Source organism: Myxocyprinus asiaticus, chromosome 22 (assembly GCF_019703515.2).
Source record: "Myxocyprinus asiaticus isolate MX2 ecotype Aquarium Trade chromosome 22, UBuf_Myxa_2, whole genome shotgun sequence".
Taxonomy (NCBI): Eukaryota; Metazoa; Chordata; class Actinopteri; order Cypriniformes; family Catostomidae; genus Myxocyprinus; species Myxocyprinus asiaticus.
In genome coordinates this window covers 5,187,906-5,210,000 of record NC_059365.1, presented here as the reverse complement: position 1 = coordinate 5,210,000, position 22,095 = coordinate 5,187,906, and the positions used below count along the sequence as shown (strand labels likewise).

General features: G+C 36.8%; 1 protein-coding gene across 3 annotated transcripts in view; it reads left to right on the top strand.

The window, feature by feature from the left end:
- Positions 1–13,883, top strand: part of LOC127412800 (plastin-3-like) — a 43,109-nt gene extending 29,226 nt beyond the window's left edge. For all 3 annotated transcript variants that reach the window (XM_051649447.1, XM_051649446.1, XM_051649448.1), the window contains exons 9-16: positions 3,373–3,468; positions 6,471–6,666; positions 8,458–8,536; positions 8,707–8,824; positions 10,852–10,985; positions 11,110–11,233; positions 11,375–11,499; positions 12,731–13,883. In XM_051649447.1, coding sequence (XP_051505407.1) covers positions 3,373–3,468; positions 6,471–6,666; positions 8,458–8,536; positions 8,707–8,824; positions 10,852–10,985; positions 11,110–11,233; positions 11,375–11,499; positions 12,731–12,863 — 1,005 coding nt within the window. In that variant the 3' untranslated portion in view covers positions 12,864–13,883. The remainder of the gene's footprint in view (positions 1–3,372; positions 3,469–6,470; positions 6,667–8,457; positions 8,537–8,706; positions 8,825–10,851; positions 10,986–11,109; positions 11,234–11,374; positions 11,500–12,730) is intronic.
- The last annotated feature ends 8,212 nt before the right edge of the window (positions 13,884–22,095 follow it).

Here is a 22,095-nt window from a genome sequence, read left to right as displayed (position 1 = left end):
TTGGATTGTATGGACCTTCAGAGCTGAGATATTGTTCTAAAAAATCTTTGTGTTCTGCTGAAGAAAGTAAGTCACACACATCTGGGATGGCATGTGGATAAATAAATAATGAGAGAATTCTCCTTTTTAGGAGAACTATCCCTTTAAATCCAGTTACTGCGCATGCAGAAAAAAAATTGCATGTGCAATTCCGAATAGGAATGGAATGTGAAGGTTGTACAAAGAAACATTTATCTTTAACAACACTATCAAAGTGGATAGCAGGCACAAAAACACCACCACAACATGGGCTGCCATCTGAATTTTTTGGGGTTGAATGGATCACATGACAGCAAATACATCATTGTTTTTGAACATCTCCGTTTCTATAATGTGAATACAGCCTTTCCAGATTTATTCACTTGGGAGAGCGTTTTCGAAAGCTCCATTTTCGCTGGACCAACAACGCTGTCTCGGTGTGAACAGAAGGCCAAAACATCGAGAAAAATATGTGTTTTATAACGTATTAATGTGGACTGTTTAAGTGTGGACGTGGACTTTGGGCAAACAAGCAAGGTAGAAGGATTTATAGGTCCATCTCTGTATTGCTCAGTCCATCTGCTCTACAGCCAGCTCAGCTTTCAGAGTCCACATTTGATCTCTTTCCTCTTTTCCTCTCTCTCTCAGCCCATCCACCCCTTTTCTGGAACTATAAACACAGTCCTGGCCAAACAAACATTAGTCAATGCTGCTGAGCTAGCACAGAAACCTGCTGTTCTGACTGGAATAATGTGTGCCTGTCATTGCAACAGAGGTTGTGCTGTCATTGTAGTTAGCGGTGTTTGCTGAATCAAGCATCGCTGTTACTGTTGCTCATTCTTTAGGGGTTTGAAGAAACCTCTTACACTAAGTATTTCACTTTGACACATAACTCGTCCCACACTGTTTGTGCTACAGACATGAATTATATCTCAGATACACTATATGGCCAGAAGTTTGTGGACACCCCCTTCTAATTAACGAATTTGGTTACTCCATTAAATCCAGTAAAGAAAAATCTTAATGTTTCTTTATGTAATGGCTTGGGCTTTGTGTGCTTCCAAATTTGTGGTAACAGTTTGGGGATAGCCCTTTTCTGTTCCAGCATGACAATGCCCCTGTGAACAAAGTGAGGTCCATAAAGAAATGGTTTACTGTGTCTGACGTGGATAAAAATGACTGGCCTGCACAAAGCCCAGACCTGAACCCCACTGATCACTTTTGGGGTGAACTGGAACAGCAACTGTAAGTCAGGCCCCATCGACCAACATCAGTTCCTGACCTCACTGATAGCCTTGTGTCTGAATGAGAGCAAATCCCTGCAGCCATGTTACTACATACAGTATAGTGGAAAGCCTTCCCAGAAGACTGGACGCTGTTATTACAGCAAAGGGGGAAATTGATGCCTAAGGTTTTGAAATCAAATGTTCATCAAGCACATATGGTGTCCACAAACTTTTGGCCATATAGTGTACTTTTCTGAGTGATCAGACTTATGATTTTTACCTGGCAGATAATAAAACTGGCAAAAAGGAGTGATTGAGCCATATCGAGACTTGGGAGCAAGCTCTTTTAACTTGGGCCAGTAAGCAACCATCTAGCAACCCGCTTTATTTAACACTAAAATAATAATGCTCCACCTTTGAAATGAAGGAATTCATCAAAAAAATAAAAGCATATCATGTTGTTAAATTTTTAGGCAGTTGACCAGAGTCAAAGGACAGTTACTTTGACTTTCAAATGCTTTGGGCGTACCTGAAAATAATTGCTCTTCAACATGTGATGGGTCATTTGGTATTTGAAATGAAGGATATAGTGTGACACAGTCTGTTACATGATTTCCCATTCAACTCGTGACTTCTTACAACATTTTATTCAGACACTGTATAACTCAGCAAATCTGATCTGAGTTATTTACGTATCTGTCTGATCTCTCTCTACGCTGCAGTTAAGAGACTTTTCAAACTCTATTAAGGTACTTTTGCAAATGTACTGCCAGATCAGTTAATGTGTGCTCCCTGACATGATGTTTCCCATGTTGTTGTTGTTTTGTTTTTATATTAATTTGATGTCTGAAATCCCCCAGTCATTTATGTTCTCTGGAGTTCATGCATGATTGTTTATTTCTCATAATTTTTATACCTCCATATGGATTGTGTCCAGCTTAAATTCTTCAAATTGTACGTAAATATCTTATGCTGCCTTCAAGTCCTCTTGGCGAGTTCCAACGTACAATTTTTGAAGTCGTATTTACGACACAATCAATGTTCGAGTGATTTTTGTCTGAATAAAATGCATGCAATGGACAATTTCGTATTTCTTTCTATTGTATTCACTTCCCGACAAACTCTGGAAGCTTTTTTAGTGTTCGCTCAACAGAATGACTTGCAAAGAATGCACATTCATTTTATTGGCGCTTTATCTGTGCATTTTATCATTCTCATGCTGCGACAAAGATTGATAGGGAATGTTTGGCTGCACACTGAAATTATCAGTATTTCTGTCCTGTTTTCAATATCTAAAGTTGAATTCAAATATCTTAAAACTGAATACAAAACTTAAAACAAGTCTTATTATCGTGCACAATTTTGCTTTTCAAGTAAATGCATCTTGTTTTAAGAATTTTTAGATATGCTGAGTGACTCCAGCCAGGTCTCCCAAGCAACCAAATTGGCCCAGTTGCTAGGGAGGATAGAGTCACATGGGGTAACCTCCTCGTGATTGCTATAAAGTGGCTCTCGCTCTCGGTGGGGCGCGTGGTGAGTTGAGCGTGGATGCCACGGAGAATAGCGTGAAGCCTCCACACACGCTACGTCTCCGCGGTAACGCGCTCAACAAGCCACGTGATAAGATGCGCGGATTGACGGTCTCGGACGTGGAGGCAACTGAAATTCGTCCACCGCCACCCGGATTGAGGCGAGTCACTACGCCACCACGAGGACTTAGAAGCACATTGGGAATTGGGCATTCCAAAATTGGGGAGAAAAGGAAAAAAAAAATAATATAATAATAATGTTTAGATATTTTTACTGAAAAACAAGACCATAATGTTGATAAAGAAAATTATTTTTTACAGTGCACAAGCCTGTTGGCATAAACCGGCTTAATACAGTACAATTTCCTTGCAAGCTTTATTATTACTCTTCATCAACAGTACAAGAATGTTTACAAACTAAACATTATGATCAACACCAATTAGCTTCCACCGTGACTTTTTAATTGACGTAGTGGCATTCATGCGTGCTCATGTTGTAAATACAATCATTCCAACATGACTTGAAGGCAGCATCATCCTCCATGTATTTTAGATTTATTTTATTGATTTTTTTTCTGTTCTCTCTCTCAAATCTGAAGGACTCCAGGGCTTATTTCCACCTGCTCAACCAGATCGCACCTAAAGGCCAGAAGGATGGCGAAGATCATATTGACATCAACATGTCAGGCTTCAGCGTGAGTTCTTTACTGTTATACATTGCACATCTCTCATTCGACATTTCTGCATCATGCACCGAGACTAAGAGAACATAATGTGACATTAATTGAGGTCTTTTATAAGTTCTAATGTACTGTAAGTGCATCCAGCAGTATGCTGCTCTTAGAGGAGTGTGGCTCATTTCAGAATATCAAAGCTTAATTTACATCAGCAGCTCATAGTAAGTCAGGACCGAGCTGGCCTATTTTAGGTGACACACTACAGGAACTTTCTGGAAGTCTTCCTACTTTTTAGTTGCCAAAAACCAATAGTTTTTATTTAAGTATGCATCAGTGGTGGGATGGCTTAACGTGTACATAATATTGTATTTTCTTTGTGAATTATGAACATTTCAAGTGAAGAGTGTCATGTGCGTTCTCAACAACTTCTCTTACACTTGTTAAATAGTAGGGATTTACGATGATATCATACAAGCCTATAAATAAACCTAGAAATGCCATATTGAATATAAAAGAATTACATCTGTAACTCAAGCAGGAGTTCATCTGCCTGGAAAAGTAGTCCCGCTAAAAGGCTGATTTAGTCAGCTCTACAGCTTAAATAACACACATTTTTGTAATGAGCAATTAGTATAAGCTCTTGAACAAAAATACAAGCTTAACATTACTGCCTTTAAACCCTCCGGTACACTTGCCCCGTAGACTTCCATTGTAAGTGCATTACTGTAAAAAAAAAAAAAATTCTGTAAAATGATTCCTGTCATCATTTATTCACTCTCATGTTGTTCCAAACCCATATGACCTACTTCCATGCAACATGGAGATGTAAGGGAGTATCTCTGAGACTGAGACTAACATTCTGTTTAACATTTCCTTTTGAGTTCCACAGAAAAAAGAGAAAGTCATACAGGTTTGGAACTACATGAGGGTGAAAAAATTATTATATATAATAATTTTCATTTTTGGGTGAACTATCCCTTTAAATTATTCCTTATACTGTAAATTACATTGACAAAAGCAACTGCAGATTCTAAGGAAGCATTTTTATCCTCAAAATAACTTTTATGATAATGACTTCCAGTAGGCACAATTTAAAAATGAGCTAAAAACCACATGTTTATCCATCTGCAGCTACAGTCACAACACTCACTGCAGATGCCAATTTCCACCCCCAATATACTATGATTCAAATCATTCACTGCTGGAGGACCATAATAATGTCACCCATTTCCCAGCAGCCTCTAAACACACTGAGGCCTGAATGTTTGAATGCCCTGTGAGTCAGTGTAGACTGTGCCATGTTAGTGTATTTAACCCCACATGATGCTCAGAGCAGTTGTGGACTGTGTGCTGAATGAGGTGGCTGCGGTCAGGCCGACAGCTGAACATGACCCAGTGTTAAAGGAATATTACGGGTTCAATACAAGTTAAGCTCAATCGGCAACATTTGTGGCATAATGTTGATTAACACAAAAAGATTTTCAACTTGGCCCTCGTTTATTAAAAAAACAAAAAAAACAGAAACTGTGGTTACAGTGAGGCACTTACAATGGAAGTGAATGGGGCCAGTCCGTAAACATTAAATTACACACACTGTTTCAAAAGTATAGCCACAAGACGTAGTGTTAACGTGACTTTAGTGTGATTAAAAATTGCTTACTAACCTTATCTGTGTAAAGTTATATCGAATAGTGCAACTTTGTTGTCATGACAACAAAGCTGGCAAACCCTGTAATCAAGTAAACACTAAAGCTGGCACACCCCTAATTTTATCACTCTAAAATCAGTCTATACTTTTTATAAAGTGTGTATTTTAATGTTTATGGACTGACCTCATTCACTTCCTTTGCAGTGCATTACTGTAACCAGGAGTTTTGCTTTTCTAAAAATAAATAAGAGACCAGGGTCAGAAATTAAGGGGCCTTGGGGCACTGAAAGTGACAAAAGTACGGCAAAAGTCAAAATGCAGTGGCAAAAAAAATGCCCTCTTTTTTTATATTTTCATATACATCCTAATATTTTGTTCTAAGCATAATACATATCACAGAATATGAGTTGGTGCTGATGTAAATGTGTAGGTAACAGCCTTACTGAATTCATTAATGTATTTTAATAAATTGATTAAATTATTTGACATAAAAAGGCAACACAAGGTCAAAAAATGGCCCTAAAAATCAGATCCCAGGGGCAAATTTTTCCCTATAATAAAAAAAGTTGATTTCTAACCCTGCGAGAGTCGTAATCAATATCATACCACAAATTCTGTCGAATGTATTGAACCCGGAATATTCTTTTAAAGCCTTTTTTATTTTAAAAACGAATAAATCATTCAGACGAACCATAAATAGATTTAATGTTGAATTAATGAAATAATCAAGGCATGCTTTTCACTAAATGAATGCAAAAGTAATGCCAGTAAATGTCATCACATGCACCCTTCGCTAACAGCCTTGTAGACGGGCCCTTCAAGAAGGAATTGGTGATTTTTTTTTTTTGTTTTGAAAATTTGTTTAATAGGTTTTGGAACACTTTGGAACAGCCTTATATTGTATGAATTCCCTGCTGAAAAATAATGGCTAAAACCAGCCTAACCTGGTCAGTTGGTCTGTTTGCTGGTTTTAAAGGGGTTTGGGGTACTTATCAGCTGGTCAGGCTGGACCAGACCAGCTGGCTGACCATTTAAACCAACTGAAGACCAGCTTGGCCAGGCTTGGAGACCATCTATAACCAGCTAAGACCAGCAAACCTGCTTTGTTTTTTTTTCGAGCAAGGTTTGATATGTTTATTATGTTGTACACCCTATGAACTTGGCACATTCACTTTTGTAATCACCCTTAATTCTGTTTAATTTTGATTTGAGCGATTTATTCTCTCACTGACCCATGATGCAGAATTGGAGAATATTTTGTTATGTGCATATGTGGCTTAAGCAAATTCGGCCCACTGAAGCAGAGAGGAGAAGATTAACCAAGTTTGTCAGACTCCAAGTACAGTGATTTCTGTTCATCTGCGTTCTGCAGGAGAAAGATGACCTGAAGCGAGCAGATTGTATGTTGCAGCAGGCAGACAGACTCGGCTGCAGGCAGTTTGTCACGTCCACTGACGTTGTGTCTGGCAACCCTAAACTCAACTTGGCGTTTGTCGCCAATCTCTTCAACAAGTACCCAGCGCTGACCAAACCCGAGAATCAAGACATCAACTGGGGACTTCTGGAGGGTGGGTGTTATTATGATTGTTGTTCTTTCCTGTCGTTTTGTGCATTTTAGCATTTACTAAATGCTTGTGCCACGTAATGACTCTGGAGAGTCGGTGACGTTGCCACCAAACATTTGCTTCCAAAAATATACTTAATGGTATTGTGTGTGGCATGTCAGCCAGACATTCAAAGGGAGGGGCTGTTGGGTAATTTCCTGAGGTTTCAACAGTTTACGCCCTAGTGGTATAAAACTGTGCCCCCTTGTGGTAGACATCATATTAATAAGTCTGAAGTTGCATCTAGAATCGAGCTGCAGTCTTAGATCAAGCCCTTTTCAAATTTAAGCACATGCAGGATATTATTTATAGATCTATATAATTCAGTTTTCACTAGTTTAAATGCTAATTCTTAATATCAGCATTGGAATAATAGTGAAAATATTAATTGTTGATATCAGTATTTAGGTTTGCACTAGTCGTCGTCGTCTTTCGGCTGCACCCATTAGGGGTCGCCACAGCAGACCATCCGTGATCAGCATATTTGACTTGGCACAGGTTTTACGCCAGATGACCTTCCTGACGCAACCCCCAGTGGCTGGGGGACTCTCACTCACAACTACGGGGCAATTTAGAGTCTCCAATTCACTTAGCCTGCATGTTAGTGTGGGGGAAACCGTAGCACCCGAAGGAAACCCACGCAAACATGTGGAGAACATGCAAACTCTATACAGAAAGGCCCAGTTGAGCTGGGACTCGAACCCGGGACCTTCTGGCTGTGAGGCGACAGTGCTAACTACAAAAATATGAATACAAAATTTTCCCATCAAAAATTATGTCATGACTTGCAAAAATAACCCATTCTTGATATCAAAAATGTAATTTCTAGTACACTAGTAAAAATATCATTATTGATATCTGTAACTGCATTTTTCACTAGTAGAATTTCACAAATATCTGTTTTTCACTCCTATTCAAAGCGCAATTACAGATATCTATAATGAATTTTTGTATTTTTACTAGTCAAAATTCGATTGAAATAATAAAATGTACTTAGTAAAAAAAAAAAAAAATTATATCAATACGTACATTGTAACTAGTACAAATATCCATTTCTGATATCAACAATTGAATTACAACTAGTAAAAATGCTTATTTTGATCTCTGTAAATGCATTTCAACATTTTAGATTTGGTGTTTCAGATATCTGAACAATTGATTTCAGATATTAGTCATCTGAAAAGTAATTAAAGATATCTTAAAAGGCTTTCTTGTTGCAATCACAATACAGATATCTGAAATTAAAATTTATACAAGTTGTAATTCAATTGCTGATATCAGGAATTTGTATTAGTAACGATGTAATTTATTTATATCAGCAATTATTTTTACAAGTAAACAGTACATAGCTGATATGTGTATATGGAATTTCAACAAGTAATTCATTATAGATATCTGTAATTGTGTTTTGAACAGGAGTGAATGACGGATCATTATGAATGCTACTAGTGAAAATGCTGTTACAGATATTAATAATAGTTTTTTATTAGTTTTTGATATCAAGAATGGGTATTTCTGTGAATAATGACGTTAGTTTTTATATCAAGAATGAATGTTTTTACTAGTGCAGACCTAATCACTGATATCAATAGTTAGCAGTCTTATTAGTTCTTCCATTGCTGATCTCAACCATTAGCATTTTAACTAGTAAAAATGTATTTGTAGAGATAATTCATATCCGATTTCTGCCTAGTAGATGAAAAGGATGTGGTAGAAAATCAAAAAGATGCATTTTGCTTGTTTTGATCTCTGTAGGAGAAACCAGAGAAGAAAGAACATTCAGGAACTGGATGAATTCTCTGGGTGTCAGTCCTCATGTCCATCACTTATATGGGTAAATCGCAAACATTCTTACCTTTCTGATCGTTGGGTTTTGTAAAGCCCAAAAACTTAAATGTAAAATAAAAGTTTTTAAAAATGTTTAACCTTTTACTGCAAGCAAAGATCTATGTGTTATCTAATGTTATTCCTGAGAGAGTGATGAATCTGTTTTGGTCTTCTCAGTGATCTTCAAGATGCTCTGGTCATCCTGCAGCTGTATGAGAAGATCAAGGTTCCTGTCGACTGGAACAACAAAGTCAACAAGCCACCATATCCAAAACTTGGGGCAAACATGAAAAAGGTATTGCTTTATGACATTATTATGCAGCTTAATTCATTACATGTAGATTGTAGATGCTTTTTACTGACGGTTTATTCCAGTTTATTTATACCAATTTCATGACCAACACACACAATTCAGTGTGAAATTAACATGATAGTGGACTTCTGTAAAGTTTGGGAGTCCTATGTATGTGATATATCTCTTAAAGGGATAGTTCACCCCAAAAATGAAAATTCTGTCATCATTTACTCACCCTCATGTCGTTCAAAACCTGTATGACTTTCTTTCTTCTGTCGAACACAGAAGATATTCTAATGAGTATTACTGTCAAAAGCACCCAAAAGTATCCATATGACTCATGCCTAGTCTTCTGAAGGCATACAATAAGTTTTGTTTTGAAACTTAGGTAATTTTTCAGTGACAATTTTGACATCTGTTGCGCGCTCATGAGTGCTATAAAAGAAGCTCACTCCTGGTGACTTGCACGTTCAAGCATGAATTTGAGTTGTTTTAGCACTAAACTACACAAGTTCTCGTGTGAACATGCGAAACGTAACTTATGAAAACGTTTTCAGTCTTTTTTTTACTATTCCTTTTTTTGATGTCCATTGAACATTCATGAATGCTACGAAAGAAGCTTGCTCACAGTAACGCACGTTCACGTGAGAACTTGCATTGATTTTAGCCCGAAACTACGCAAGGTCTCACGTGAACATGCGAAACGCTGTAAATTATGACTGCATTTTCATTTTTGGGTAAACTATTTATTTTCTTGACTTCGTGTTTGTTCCCAGTAATGACCGTTCAATCGAGAACTTCGTTGTTTTTAGCGTAAAACTACGCAAGTCCTCACGTGAACATAGGAAACACTGTAAATTATAATAACATTTTTATTTTAGAGTGAACTGTTTCTTTTCTGTACGTGCGTTGTGTGTTCTTGAGCACTATGAGAGAAGATTGCTAGTAGTGCCTTGCGTGTTCAAGTGAGAACTTGCATTGTTTTTAGCACTAAACTACGCAGGGTCTCGCGTGAACATGCGAAACACTGTAAATTATGACAGAATTTTAATTTTTGGGTAAACGATTCCTTTTTTCTTGACTTCATGCACGTTCATGAGCACTAGGAGAGAAGCTTTCTAGTAGTGGCTTACGTGTTCAAGCGAGAACTTGTTTTTTTTAGCACTAAACTATTCAAGTTCTCGCGTGAACATGCGAAACGTAAATTATGACAAAATGTTCATTTTTGGGTAAACTATTACTTTTCTTGACTTCGTGTACATTCAGGAGCTCTATTGAGAGAAGCTCGCATCCAGTGACACACGTTCACGCAAGTACTTTTGTCGTTTTGTGGCGCAAACTGTGCAAGTCTCGCGTGAACATGCAAAATGGTGTAAATTATGACTCAATTTTCGTTTTTTTTTTTCTTTTGTGAACTTTTCCTTTTGTTGGTGTCCGTTGCATGTTCATGAGTGCTATGAGAGAAGCTAGCTCATAGTAGCTTGAGTGTTCAAGTGAAAACTTGCATTGTTTTTAGCGCAAAATGTTGCAAGTTCTTGCATGAACAAGCGAAACGCTGTAAATGATCACAGAATCATTTCCTTTAAGGAAAGTTTGTAATTTTATATTTATTTTTTTTCTCCCCTTTTCTCCCCAATTTGGAATGCCCAGTTCCCAATGCGCTCTAAGTCCTCGTGGTGGCGTAGTGACTCGCCTCAATCCAGGTGGCGGAGGACGAATCTCAGTTGCTTCCGCGTCTGATACAGTCAATCTGCACATCATATCACGTAGCTTGTTGAGCGCGTTACCACGCACAACTCACCATGCGCCCCACCGAGAGCAAGAACCACATTATAGTGACCACGAGGAGGTTACCCCATGTGACTCTACCCTCCCTAGCAACCGGGCCAATTTGGTTGCTTAGGAGACCTGGCTGGAGTCACTCAGCACACACTGGATTCGAACTTGCGACTCCAGGGGTGGTAGTCAGCGTCATTACTCCAAAGGGAAAGTTTGAATAGCTTGTTTGTCTGTTTGTGCACTTTCAGCTGGAGAACTGTAACTACGCTGTGGAGCTAGGGAAGACCAAAGCCAATTTCTCACTGGTGGGCATCGGGGGGCAAGACTTGAATGATGGGAACCCCACACTAACTCTTGCCCTCGTCTGGCAACTCATGAGGAGGTAAAACACAAACCACATTTAGACATAACCTGTTGGCTAAAATAAGAAGTGCACTTTTTTTTTAAGGTTGCTTACGTGAACAGTAGTTCTCATGTGCTGATGTTTTTGCTGTCTTCTCCTGTAGATACACTCTAAATGTCCTTGAGGATCTGGGAGACGGCCAGAAAGTCAACGATGACATCATCGTCAACTGGGTTAATAAAACACTGTCAAATGCGGGAAAATCAACCAAAATATCAAGTTTCAAGGTGAACTTGAATGTTTTTATACTTCATGTATCCAACTGGAATTCCTCATAATTGTCACATGCTTCATACAATGTCCAGTATTCAATATACTTGCATGTTTTGGTTGAATATCAGTTGTGAGTGTAGTGTTCTGTGATGTAGGACAAAGAGATCAGCTCCAGTCTGGCAGTACTGGACCTGATTGATGCCATCCAGCCCAACTCCATCAACTATGACCTCGTCAAGAGAGGAAGCCTCAGTGATGCGGACAAACTGGACAATGCAAAGTAAGCTTACTTTAGAGTGTTCTTTACATAATGTGCAATCAGAATCAAATCAAATCATATTGAACTCGAAATCAAATCGAGAGCTTGTGAATGAATCGAAATCTAATCAAATTGGGAAATCTGTATTGTTAATGTTTAAAAATAAATATATAGAAATTAATAATAAATTATAGTCAGAACAGTGATGGAGATTACTTTTAATATTAGGGAATAGAAAAAAATTAAAATTATATTACATTTAAAAAACAAAGCTTTATCAAGTTAACAGATCGTGAAAAATGTATCTCTGCAACTGCACTTGAATATTATATGGAATATTTATATTGTGTTTGTATAAGGTATGAAATTCTGCATACATATTTTTAACTATATTTTTTATTTTAGATGGAGCAATATTGGGGTCATTCTACAGTAATTGTTGCAAGCCAATAAATTCCACATTTCATAAATAAAAATAAAATATTTAATATTTTAAAAATATATAGAAATTAATAATACTGTGGATTAATTATTGCCAAAACAGTGATGAAGTTTTTGATTACTTCTTTCAGATTAGGGAATAGAAAAAAAATATATTAAATTTTAAAAAAGCTTTATCAAGTCAACAGATCATGAAAAATGCATCTCTGCAATTGCGTTTTTTTTTTACATGTCTTTCGAATTATTTTGGCCGAAAACACGGGAGGCATTATTTTCTCATTATCGTATTTTTAATAATAATAATTATTATTATTATTAATTATAATAATAATAATTTTTTATTATTATTAAATAATATAATATTTTTGCCAAAGATTCTATGTCTATTTTAATGATTTATTTTGTTATTTATTTATTTATTTTCTGTTTGCTATTATTATTATTATTTTACAAATAGTCAGGAAACTTTGTGGGTCTAACATTTGTTGTTTTTTATGTTGTTGTTGTTAAATATGTCACACTTAAAGATGTCTTTTTCAACAACAAAAAAATAATAATAATAAAAAACAATTAAAAAAAATATATATATAATTTTTACATGTTCTCTAACAAGTGTCAAGTAAAATGTGGTCTTTTTGAAGTTTCTGATGTTGATGTCATTGTTGTTACCGTAGAACTGTCTGTGGGTTAATTATTAAAAAAAAAATATACAGATATTTATGAAAGAATAAGGGTAAAACATTGCCATGAATTTAAAGAGCAGTAAAAATTGGATCAATACAATATTTCATTGTGAATCTCATATGTGCAGGTATGCTGTATCCATGGCCAGGAAGATTGGCGCTCGTGTGTACGCTCTACCCGATGATCTTGTGGAGGTGAAACCCAAGATGGTGATGACTGTGTTTGCGTGTCTAATGGGCAGAGGCATGAAGAGGGCGTAAAACGGGATCCTGCCAATCAAACGCTGATGTCTTACCCAAAAGCCATTTTGCTGGTTGAAATGCTTCTGGCTCAGTAAATTTATTACAACCACAATTTAAGGAAAAAAAAAAAAAAAAAAAACATTGCCAACAGATGTTAAAGAATCATTTTTAAGTTTGGCAGGACTACAAAGTTGGGGGGAAGTTTTTGGAAAGGGAGGATTGGTTCTTTAAGACCAAAGCAATTATGATTCCACACAGATAGCAGCTCTGTGAAAGGGACAATCTTATGTCAAATTATATCTTCAATCAAATGACTAAAGCATATCTGCGTTGGATTCAAGCCAAGCTAGACTCTGCTTTGAAATACTCTATTTACATAATTGATCAAATAAGTTCGGGTTAGTTTTAAATGGCCATCTCAATTTGACAGCTTTGAACGGTAGCATCACAACTGGCCTTACTAGATGCAGTATTGCCTCTATGCAGCACACAATTGTGTTTTAGTTTTCTGTTTTTAAGTCATAGACCGCTTATTTTCCTTATGTTTTATACGTTACGGAATTTACCAGGAAAGAAAAATATGTATACATCATTTTCGGTGAGATGCTTTTACACATTCCATTGTTAAAATCTCATTGTACAATTTGTCTTATGTATATGTATACGAAACAATGCTTTTTACGTACAACAGAGATCTGACCGGATGAACTATGCATGATCTATATTTTATATTTAAAGCAATACACTCCTCAGAATATGTCTTAAAAAAGCTTTAAGCATTAACCGATTCATGTTGTTTGTTCAGTACGAAGATTAAAAATAGAGGTGCAACTTAGATTTGCAGAGGAAGGTCATCACATGTGTTCAATGTCAAACCTGTTACCATCGGTTGATGATAACCGACTAGTTGCCGGGGAACGAAACTGGAAGTGGCTGGTCTTACTGCAGCATGTTACTTTTGGACCGAAGCAGCTCACACCAAATGTCTGTAACTGAAAAACATTGCAAATAAAGCAGAAAATAAAACTGTTCATAGTATTTCAGCTTCAGCATATATATTTAATTTTTCTGAATTGCTGATGGAATCTTTTCAAAGCTAAAAAAGTGTCCCAGCTTAATGTGCATAGATGACTATAAGTAACTATAAGTAAGAACTTTTTCTTCTTGAATATTCTGTTTCCCTCAGAAATATTTAACAGATTAGGCTGTTTTAAAGGGGTCATGACATACTCTTTATATATCTATATATATATATATATATATCATATATATATATATATATATATATATATATATATATATATACACAGTTGCAATCGAAATTATTCAACCCCCCCAAAACAGTAAGGATTTACAAAGGTAAGCTTTTCTGATGACCCAGAATTTGTAAACTTTACATCTATATCAGTTGAGTGACACATTCAAAGTCATAGTGTGACTATATAACCTAATATTTCTAAAGAGCAGGATTTTTAAAAAATACAGCCATGTCATAATTATTCAACCCCTTTTGCATGTAGCGGTTTCTTAAATATGTAAGGCTACACAAGTAATTGTTTTAAAACAAAATTAAGTCATCATTCTCCAATGGCCATTATTTAAGTTTTAAAATTTAAGTTTAGCGTTGTAAGCAAACATGTATTTCTATGCAAAAAAAATGCAATTAAAAATAAGCTGTCTCAAAAGCTAACAGAGGAGATTATTTCATTACACAAGAAAGGTTATGGCTAAAAGTACATTACCAAGGCACTTCAATTTCCAATAGACGAAGTTGGCAGCACCATTCATACATTTTTTCAGTATGGTACAACAGCAACCTTCTTGGGGTGTGGAAGAAAGCAAAACTTCACCAAGGGAAATGTTGACTCCAGTTGACTGAATATTCAAGAAGTAATTGTGAAAGACCTGTAGAGTCCTGGAAGAAGGTTTTATAGACGTATGACACTAAACAGAAAATGAGTTTTAGACCCATGGGTCAGCAGTACGTCTGGAATAAGATGACAAGGTGATGACAAGAACGACACCATCCCCGCAGTCAAACATGAAGGTGGGTCAGTCCTGTAATGGGGGTGTTTTGCGGCTGCAGGAAATGGCTATCCTGACTATGTGACTGACACCATGGATTCTTTCAGGTATCAGACCATTTTGGCATGAAAAATGTGATGCCTTCAGTGTGTAAATTGAAGCTCGGTGATCACTAGACTTTCCAGCAAGCAAGGATACATCCAAGTTGTCCAAAATCTGGTTCAGGGATAGGTCGTGGAATGTCCTTAAATGGCCTTTTCAGTCTATCATTAAAATCCCATTGCAAACCTTTGTTGGGATTTCAAGGAAGCAGTGGCAGCACAGAAACCAAAGAATGTCAATGAGCTGGAAGCTTTTGCTCATGAGAAATGTGTAAAAATTCTAATAGAGAGGTGTCCGAAGCCTGAGAACACTTACCTGAAACATGTATTTGCTGTTATTAAGGATAAAGTATGCTCCACAAATGATTGACTTTGGAGGTTAAATATTTTTGACATGACATTTTTGGAGAGAATTAGTTATTTTTCTATTTTAAAATTTGGGTAAACTGAACTCTTTGTTCTCAAAATCACTCAAATGTGTATTAAAAATTACTCTGTTTACTGAGGTTTTAGTTGATGTGTTTTAAGTCACATCACCAGAATGTATTGCTGGTCAGGGGGGTTGAATAATTTAGATTGCAACTGTGTGTGTGTGTGTATATATATATATATATATGTACACTGTATATATAATGTTATTATCCATTTATTAGTTACACTGATAATGTTAGTTAAGTTTTGTTTTCTTTTGTTTTTACCAAAACAGTCATAACTTAGTAATATATGATCATTTTCCACCCTGTCTCTGGCCCTCTGTCTAAAACACTTGGTTTTGGCCTAAGCGCTATCTTAAAACTTCAACGTAAATGCCCACTGTTCTGATTGGCTAACATCTTGCAGCCCTTCAAATAAAGCCATATTTGAATCTCAATCGGAAGAGAATGAACAAGTTCCACAACATTATAAAACTACATTTCAGGGTTTACACACAACACACATCCAAAACAATGCATCCAAAAATATTAAACTGTTTACTCAAGCACAGCAGCACCATAAACTATCAAACAGTCATGACATTTGAAATATTCATGAACAAAACTGTTTACTTACAGTTTTGCGATCGGGTCAAATATTGTTGTTAACTGCCTCATCCTTCAATAGCAGTTCCTTTGCCAAGCTTGAATCATATTGTGACTGGTTTACAAGCTAATATGAGCCGAAAGCAGAAGTGGAAAGGACCAGAACAGACGCATTTTTAAAAGTTGCGCTTGTACTGCTCTTAAAATGTGAAGCACATCGCCAGAAAATCATCAAAACGATCAAAGATGTCCACCTGGTGCATGTTTACTTAGACCAGCAATTATAAATAGCGCAGATGGGAGCAAAAACACGTCCTAGACGCGTTTATACTCAAAACAGCAAGACACAGAATGGGGGTCTGGTTTAAGAGTTATAACTTGACATTGCGTCTTTTAAAAGAGGCGCGAGATGCATGATAACGGTCAGAGCAGTTTGTCTAGTGCATGTTAATTTAGAAAAACCTTTAGGAAGGTGTCCTGTGGGAGTCCCCTTTGGTGTAAATTAATCTTACATGACAGATGAGGCCCATCTCTCTCCTCTTCACCTGTCTGACTGAGTGCAGGGCTAAGGGTGCGATGATCTAAAAAAGTGGCCGTTGATGTCTTGCTGAAGAGGCAGTTATATGCAGATGTATTTGGTCCTTGTGACGTCACAAAATCCACAAATTCCAAACGAGCCATTTTTGCAGCTTGGTTTAAATAAATGCTCTTTTTGTATTGAGTAGGAAGTTTTGAGTTCTCAAACTCAAAGTAAAATTTGATTCCTCATGTCATGACCCTTTTGAATGGGTTGTGAATGCCATTTCGTATTGACTTTGAGCTTAAACTGAATCTAAATATCCTTTTCTCTGCCCTCTGCGCTTCTAAACTCATGAAAAATTGCTGGAAAAAACAAAAACACTTAAACCAGCCTTTTGCTGGTCTTAGCTGGTTTTAGCTGGTCTGAATAGCTGGAATGTTATCAAAACCTCTCGAAAACCAGCGACTGAACATCCTGACCAGACTAGAATACAAACTAAGACTAGCCAGCCAGATTAGGCTGGTATAATGTTTTTTTTTTGGTTTTTTTGTTTTCAGCAGGGAAATCATTTTTATTCAGAATCCACAAAATCTGAATTTTTAAATGGGCATGACGTTTCTGTAGTTGTGTCATTTAGAGCAAATAAAACAGTCCTGTGGTGTTCAGAGAGCCGAGAGGGCTTTCATACACTGAGGCTTATTGTTATTCCAGCAGATGCTTGTGTCTTTGAAGTGCACTGATTGCACACAGCGGCGTGTGTTTGATGCAGCCTTTGCTCTGGCCAATACTTGATTACATACAAAGACCATTTGCTGCTTTATTACTGACTCATGTCATCAGCAGTTAATATAACAGGCAGGATTTTTAGTGCTGCTTACCCCATGTTGGTCTCAAATCTATTAATTTTGAGTAAATAGTGTTTAAAAATAAATGTCCTTTTATCAATTTCACATAAAAATAGTATTATGTAAACAGTGGAATTTTATCAGGCAGCAGCTACCATGTACCAGCATCTGCCATGAAAAAACCACATCGGTCAACCACTAAAAGAGCAGTATAGTAATGTGCCATCTCGAGCACACCTTGCTTCACTGTGCTTGAGGCTGACTGATATTAGCGTACAAATACCGACCTGTCGATTCAATTGTAACTTTTGTAAGGGTTGAACAAATAGGGTGACAACATTAAATGTAACATAAAATGACGCTAAATATACACAAATAAGCTAAAAAAAATAAAAAAATTAAAAAAACACCTTATTTTATGTAATTGAATTGAAATATAGTGATAAACAGCAGCAATACACCACTTTCGCTTCAAAAAAAGAAATTAGGCAAAGTCCATTTAAGCCTGAGTGTGCTCCAGTGAATCAGTGAATCATTTAAGTGAATCAACTAATACCTGAACTGTCTGAAAGAACAGATTCACTTAAATTATTTGAGAGAGGACGGTTTAAAGGAATAGTTCACCCAAAAATGAAACTTCTTTGCATCCCAGATGTGTATGACTTTCTTTCTTCTCCTGAACATAAATGAAGATTTTTAGAAGAAAATCTCAGCTCTGTTGGTCCTTTCAGTGCAAGTGAATGGTGGACAGAAATCTGAGGGTCCAAAAAGCGCATAAAGGCAGCATAAAAGTAATCCATAAAACTCCGGTGGTTAAATCTATATCTGTATCTTTAGAAAAGAAATGACGGGTGTGGGTAAGAAACGTATCAATATTTAAGTCCTTTTTTACTATAAATCTCCACTTTAACTTTTACATTGGAAATTCAAATGTGGTGCATGTTTAGTATTACTTTCACATCTGAAAGTGAAAGTGGAGATTTATAGTAAAAAAGGACTTAAATATTGATCTGTCTTTCACCCACACTTACCATATCACGTCAGAAGACATGGATGTAACCACTGGAGTCTTATGTGCCATAGTAGCATTGCTACTTTTAGTTAAATACTCCCCAACACTGGGATTAACCAGTACATAGGAAGCAACAGTTTACATTTATTGAAAAAGTTCAGCGTTCCATTTTTTCCCCCTCAGTAATACTATGACAATGTTAAATTCATGAGCTAACTTTAATGCTGTCATTAATTAATTGTATTGTTCACTTCCATTCACAAATCAAAATGTAAAAAAAGAATAATATTAACAATGTAAAAGGTGAACTCAGTAATTTTGTCTCATTAAAAAAGTTTAACTCCTATAGACATGAATTGTAATTTTGTGATATATGTATAAAATCATGAGCACTCACATTTAAATGAAGACTCCAGTCATATCAGTAACCTTATAAAAGCTGTTTTATTCTACATGGAGACGGTCCGCACATGGGGGCTGCCATGTTAGAATCACATGACCACCCGAATACTACTCGCTTAATCTCAGTAACCCTAGTAACCTAACCCTAACCCTAACCTAACCCTAAAGACAAAAGTTACTGAGTGCACCTTTAATAATAAAAGTATCAACTCACTTTTCACTCAACAAGAGTGCAAAAAAAGTATCCATTTGCTCGACCTGGCGGTGATTTTGCAAACGCGTCTCACGCGTGACAATTTACAAATCTACCGTGGCATTTCGGTCTCGATCGGTACCTACTGTGCCATGCATTTAAGGCCGTTTTCACCAGAGGCTCCAATCTAAAGATAAACAAATGTTACATGTAAAAGACAAAATGAGACATTTTGATTCATGTTAAAGCCTTTTGAGAGAAATGGAGTGAGATATGAGGAGGTGGGAGAGCTGTGTGATGTCTCAAGTGCCATATGCTAATATCTCTCCATGTTCATCTCATGTCTTTGCTGTCTGTCCCCCTCCCTGCCCCTAGACACTTATCTCCCCTCTCATCCTCATTTCAATCACTGTGTTCAGGGGTCTGGCGGACCACAGTCATTTACATGAGGCTTCAGCAGGAGTACAAGCACATCCATGAGCTGTACAAGTAAAACACTGAAATCAGAGAAATATGGTGGGGTTCAGCAAAAATGGACATGGATTACTTTTCTCACAGTGTTTGAACCGTCCAGAGGATTCAAAGTTATGAAAAAATAAAACGTAGCATCATTTCAGGGAACCAAAAAGGACAGAAGACGAAACTGGCAGGTGAGTGAATAAAGTGTCAATAGAACTTTTTATAGTGTTTCAGAAAATGTTGCATTATGTGCATAATTCCAAAAAATAGATGGGGATGTTCTAAGTAATATTTAGAGATATTTGCCCAATGTGATCTTTGTGAGAGACTGAATGAATTACTGGCTCCTATACTAATAGTTAATCTCAATTTGTAAAAAAAAAAAAAAATAAAAAAAAGGTTTACTCAACTTAAGCTTAAGTTTTTACTATTCTTACTAGCTTGAATTAAGTTACCGTTACTCTATAAATCCTAAACTTGTCATTAATAATAACATTTAAGTGGTCCTAATTAAACAGTACTTGAAATGTCACATTTTGGAATCATAACTCAAATATAAATGTTCTTTAAACTTTGGCTTAGAGTAAAACTACTCAAAATCATCAAGTATCTGCAGCTGTGTGGAGTACCAATAAGCCCTTGTGCTTGAATAAGTTATGTATGTTTGGCCGAAACAAGGGAACCTATGTAGAAAATTAATTATTGTTATTTAAATTTATATATAGTTTTAATTCTTATGACAATTGTTGTTGTATTGCTGTAGCTGGTTGATAGTTGTGATTTGTCTGAATTCACCATGAGGGTGATTAGTGTTACCTTTGGTGAAATTAGAGCTTGTTGTTTTCAAGCCATCCTTCTCTACTCAATTGTACTTTACAAAAGAGCAGATTTATGTGCACTAAGAAGTACTGAGGAGAATCTAATGTGCCATATGACTCTAATCTAGAGTCCAGTCATAATTCCCTTATACTGTATAAGACGTGCTTTAACCTAATTTAAATAATTAAAAAAAAATGATACTTTAATCATGGGCGCCTGCAAAATTTAATCTAAGGGTACACACATAATTCTGCCTAATATCTGGGGGGGGGATTTATTATTTTGTATTTTCTTAAACACCAAAGTGTTCAGTTCTGATGACTTTGAGAGAAGCATTTTTTTTTCTCGTGTATGAGTAGCAGTCATGTAACTATTGGCTAAAACCATTTCTTCCAGTAACCGTTTAGAAAAGACGCGTTCTCGCGCTAAAAAAGCAAAATGCACCACAACGAAAAGAGCAGAACACAGGTGTCTCGAGACGTGTTTTTATCAGTTGAGGAAGTTCTTTTTAACTTGACATGGCTTCTAAAAATGCAGCGTTCCCATGAGAGATCCTAAAAACACAGCAAAATGTGACGCAGTTGTCAAAAGACATCCATCTAGCAAATGTTTACATGGAAAACAATTGAAAAACAGCGAGCGGACGCAAAAACACACGTTCAGTTTGTACAGCCCCTTGTTCACATGACACATATCTAGCTGAAGTTACCTCTCAAAAAGACAGCATCTTGTCTCAGTTGATTGTAGGTAAATTTCCACTGTATCCAGCACTGTTTGTTCTCTGTGTTCGCAAATATCCCAATACTGTTTTACTGTACGATAAACCGCTCCAAATGATTCAGTGAGAGAGCGGTCCGAACAAATTGTTCTGAATCACGAATCAATTCAGAACGTTTTGCAAGCCCATTTGGTCAATTCACTGAAAAGAACCGACTCAAAAGAATTATTCATTCGCAAATTGGTCATCGCTAGTTCTTTTAAACAGCCAACAGATATACGGGACACACTTCATGATTGGTGAAATATTTTGAGAGTAAATATTTCTCAGGTCAGTCGGAGTGCTCATGGCACGTACAGTGCATACAGCCGTACAGCTGCAGGCACCACTGACTTTAATCACCGATGAGTTAAGTTGGTGGCAGCATGCGACGGGCAGACGTGTGAGAGACAGCTCTGCACACTTTGTTAATTTTTTTTATATTTTCATGATATAATCCGGTGAAATTCAATACACCCAGTTACACAGTTGCTGTTTGAGGTAAACATGGCAAAGAATTCAAAATCATCGGGCTCTGGAGACATTAAAAGACACTTACGGGTTCAAAATGAAAGCCCAGACAGGCCTGTGGACCGGGGACTCGATTTGGATGGTGCGGCGGGAGAAGGAATCCAGTGTCAACTGTCCAACATGTTGGTGATGTTGACGAAGGTACTTGCGGACTTGGAGGATCTCGCTGTAATACGTCGATTGATTATGGCGATGAAAAAAAATCTCTGAGTTAGTCACAAGAGTGACAGATGTTGAGAGACGAATTAATTATTTGGAGTCATCAGAGAGGGAATTAGCCGCTAATCCGCCCGCGACCAAAGTTGATTTGGAACATGTTCTTGAAAAGCTTGAAGATTTTGAGAATAGAAGCCGCAGGAATAACGTTCGAATTGTGGGAATTCCTGAGCATGAGGAGGGCAGAGATATGGTGAAATTCCTAGATGAGCTTTTCCCGAGTCTGCTCGACATAACAGGCCATAAACTGGAAATCGAGCAAACTCACAGAATGATGTGGACAGGTGGGCTTCATTACACTTATCGAAAATTGGGAAGGTTAATGTAATTAAAATGAATTCTATTCCAAAA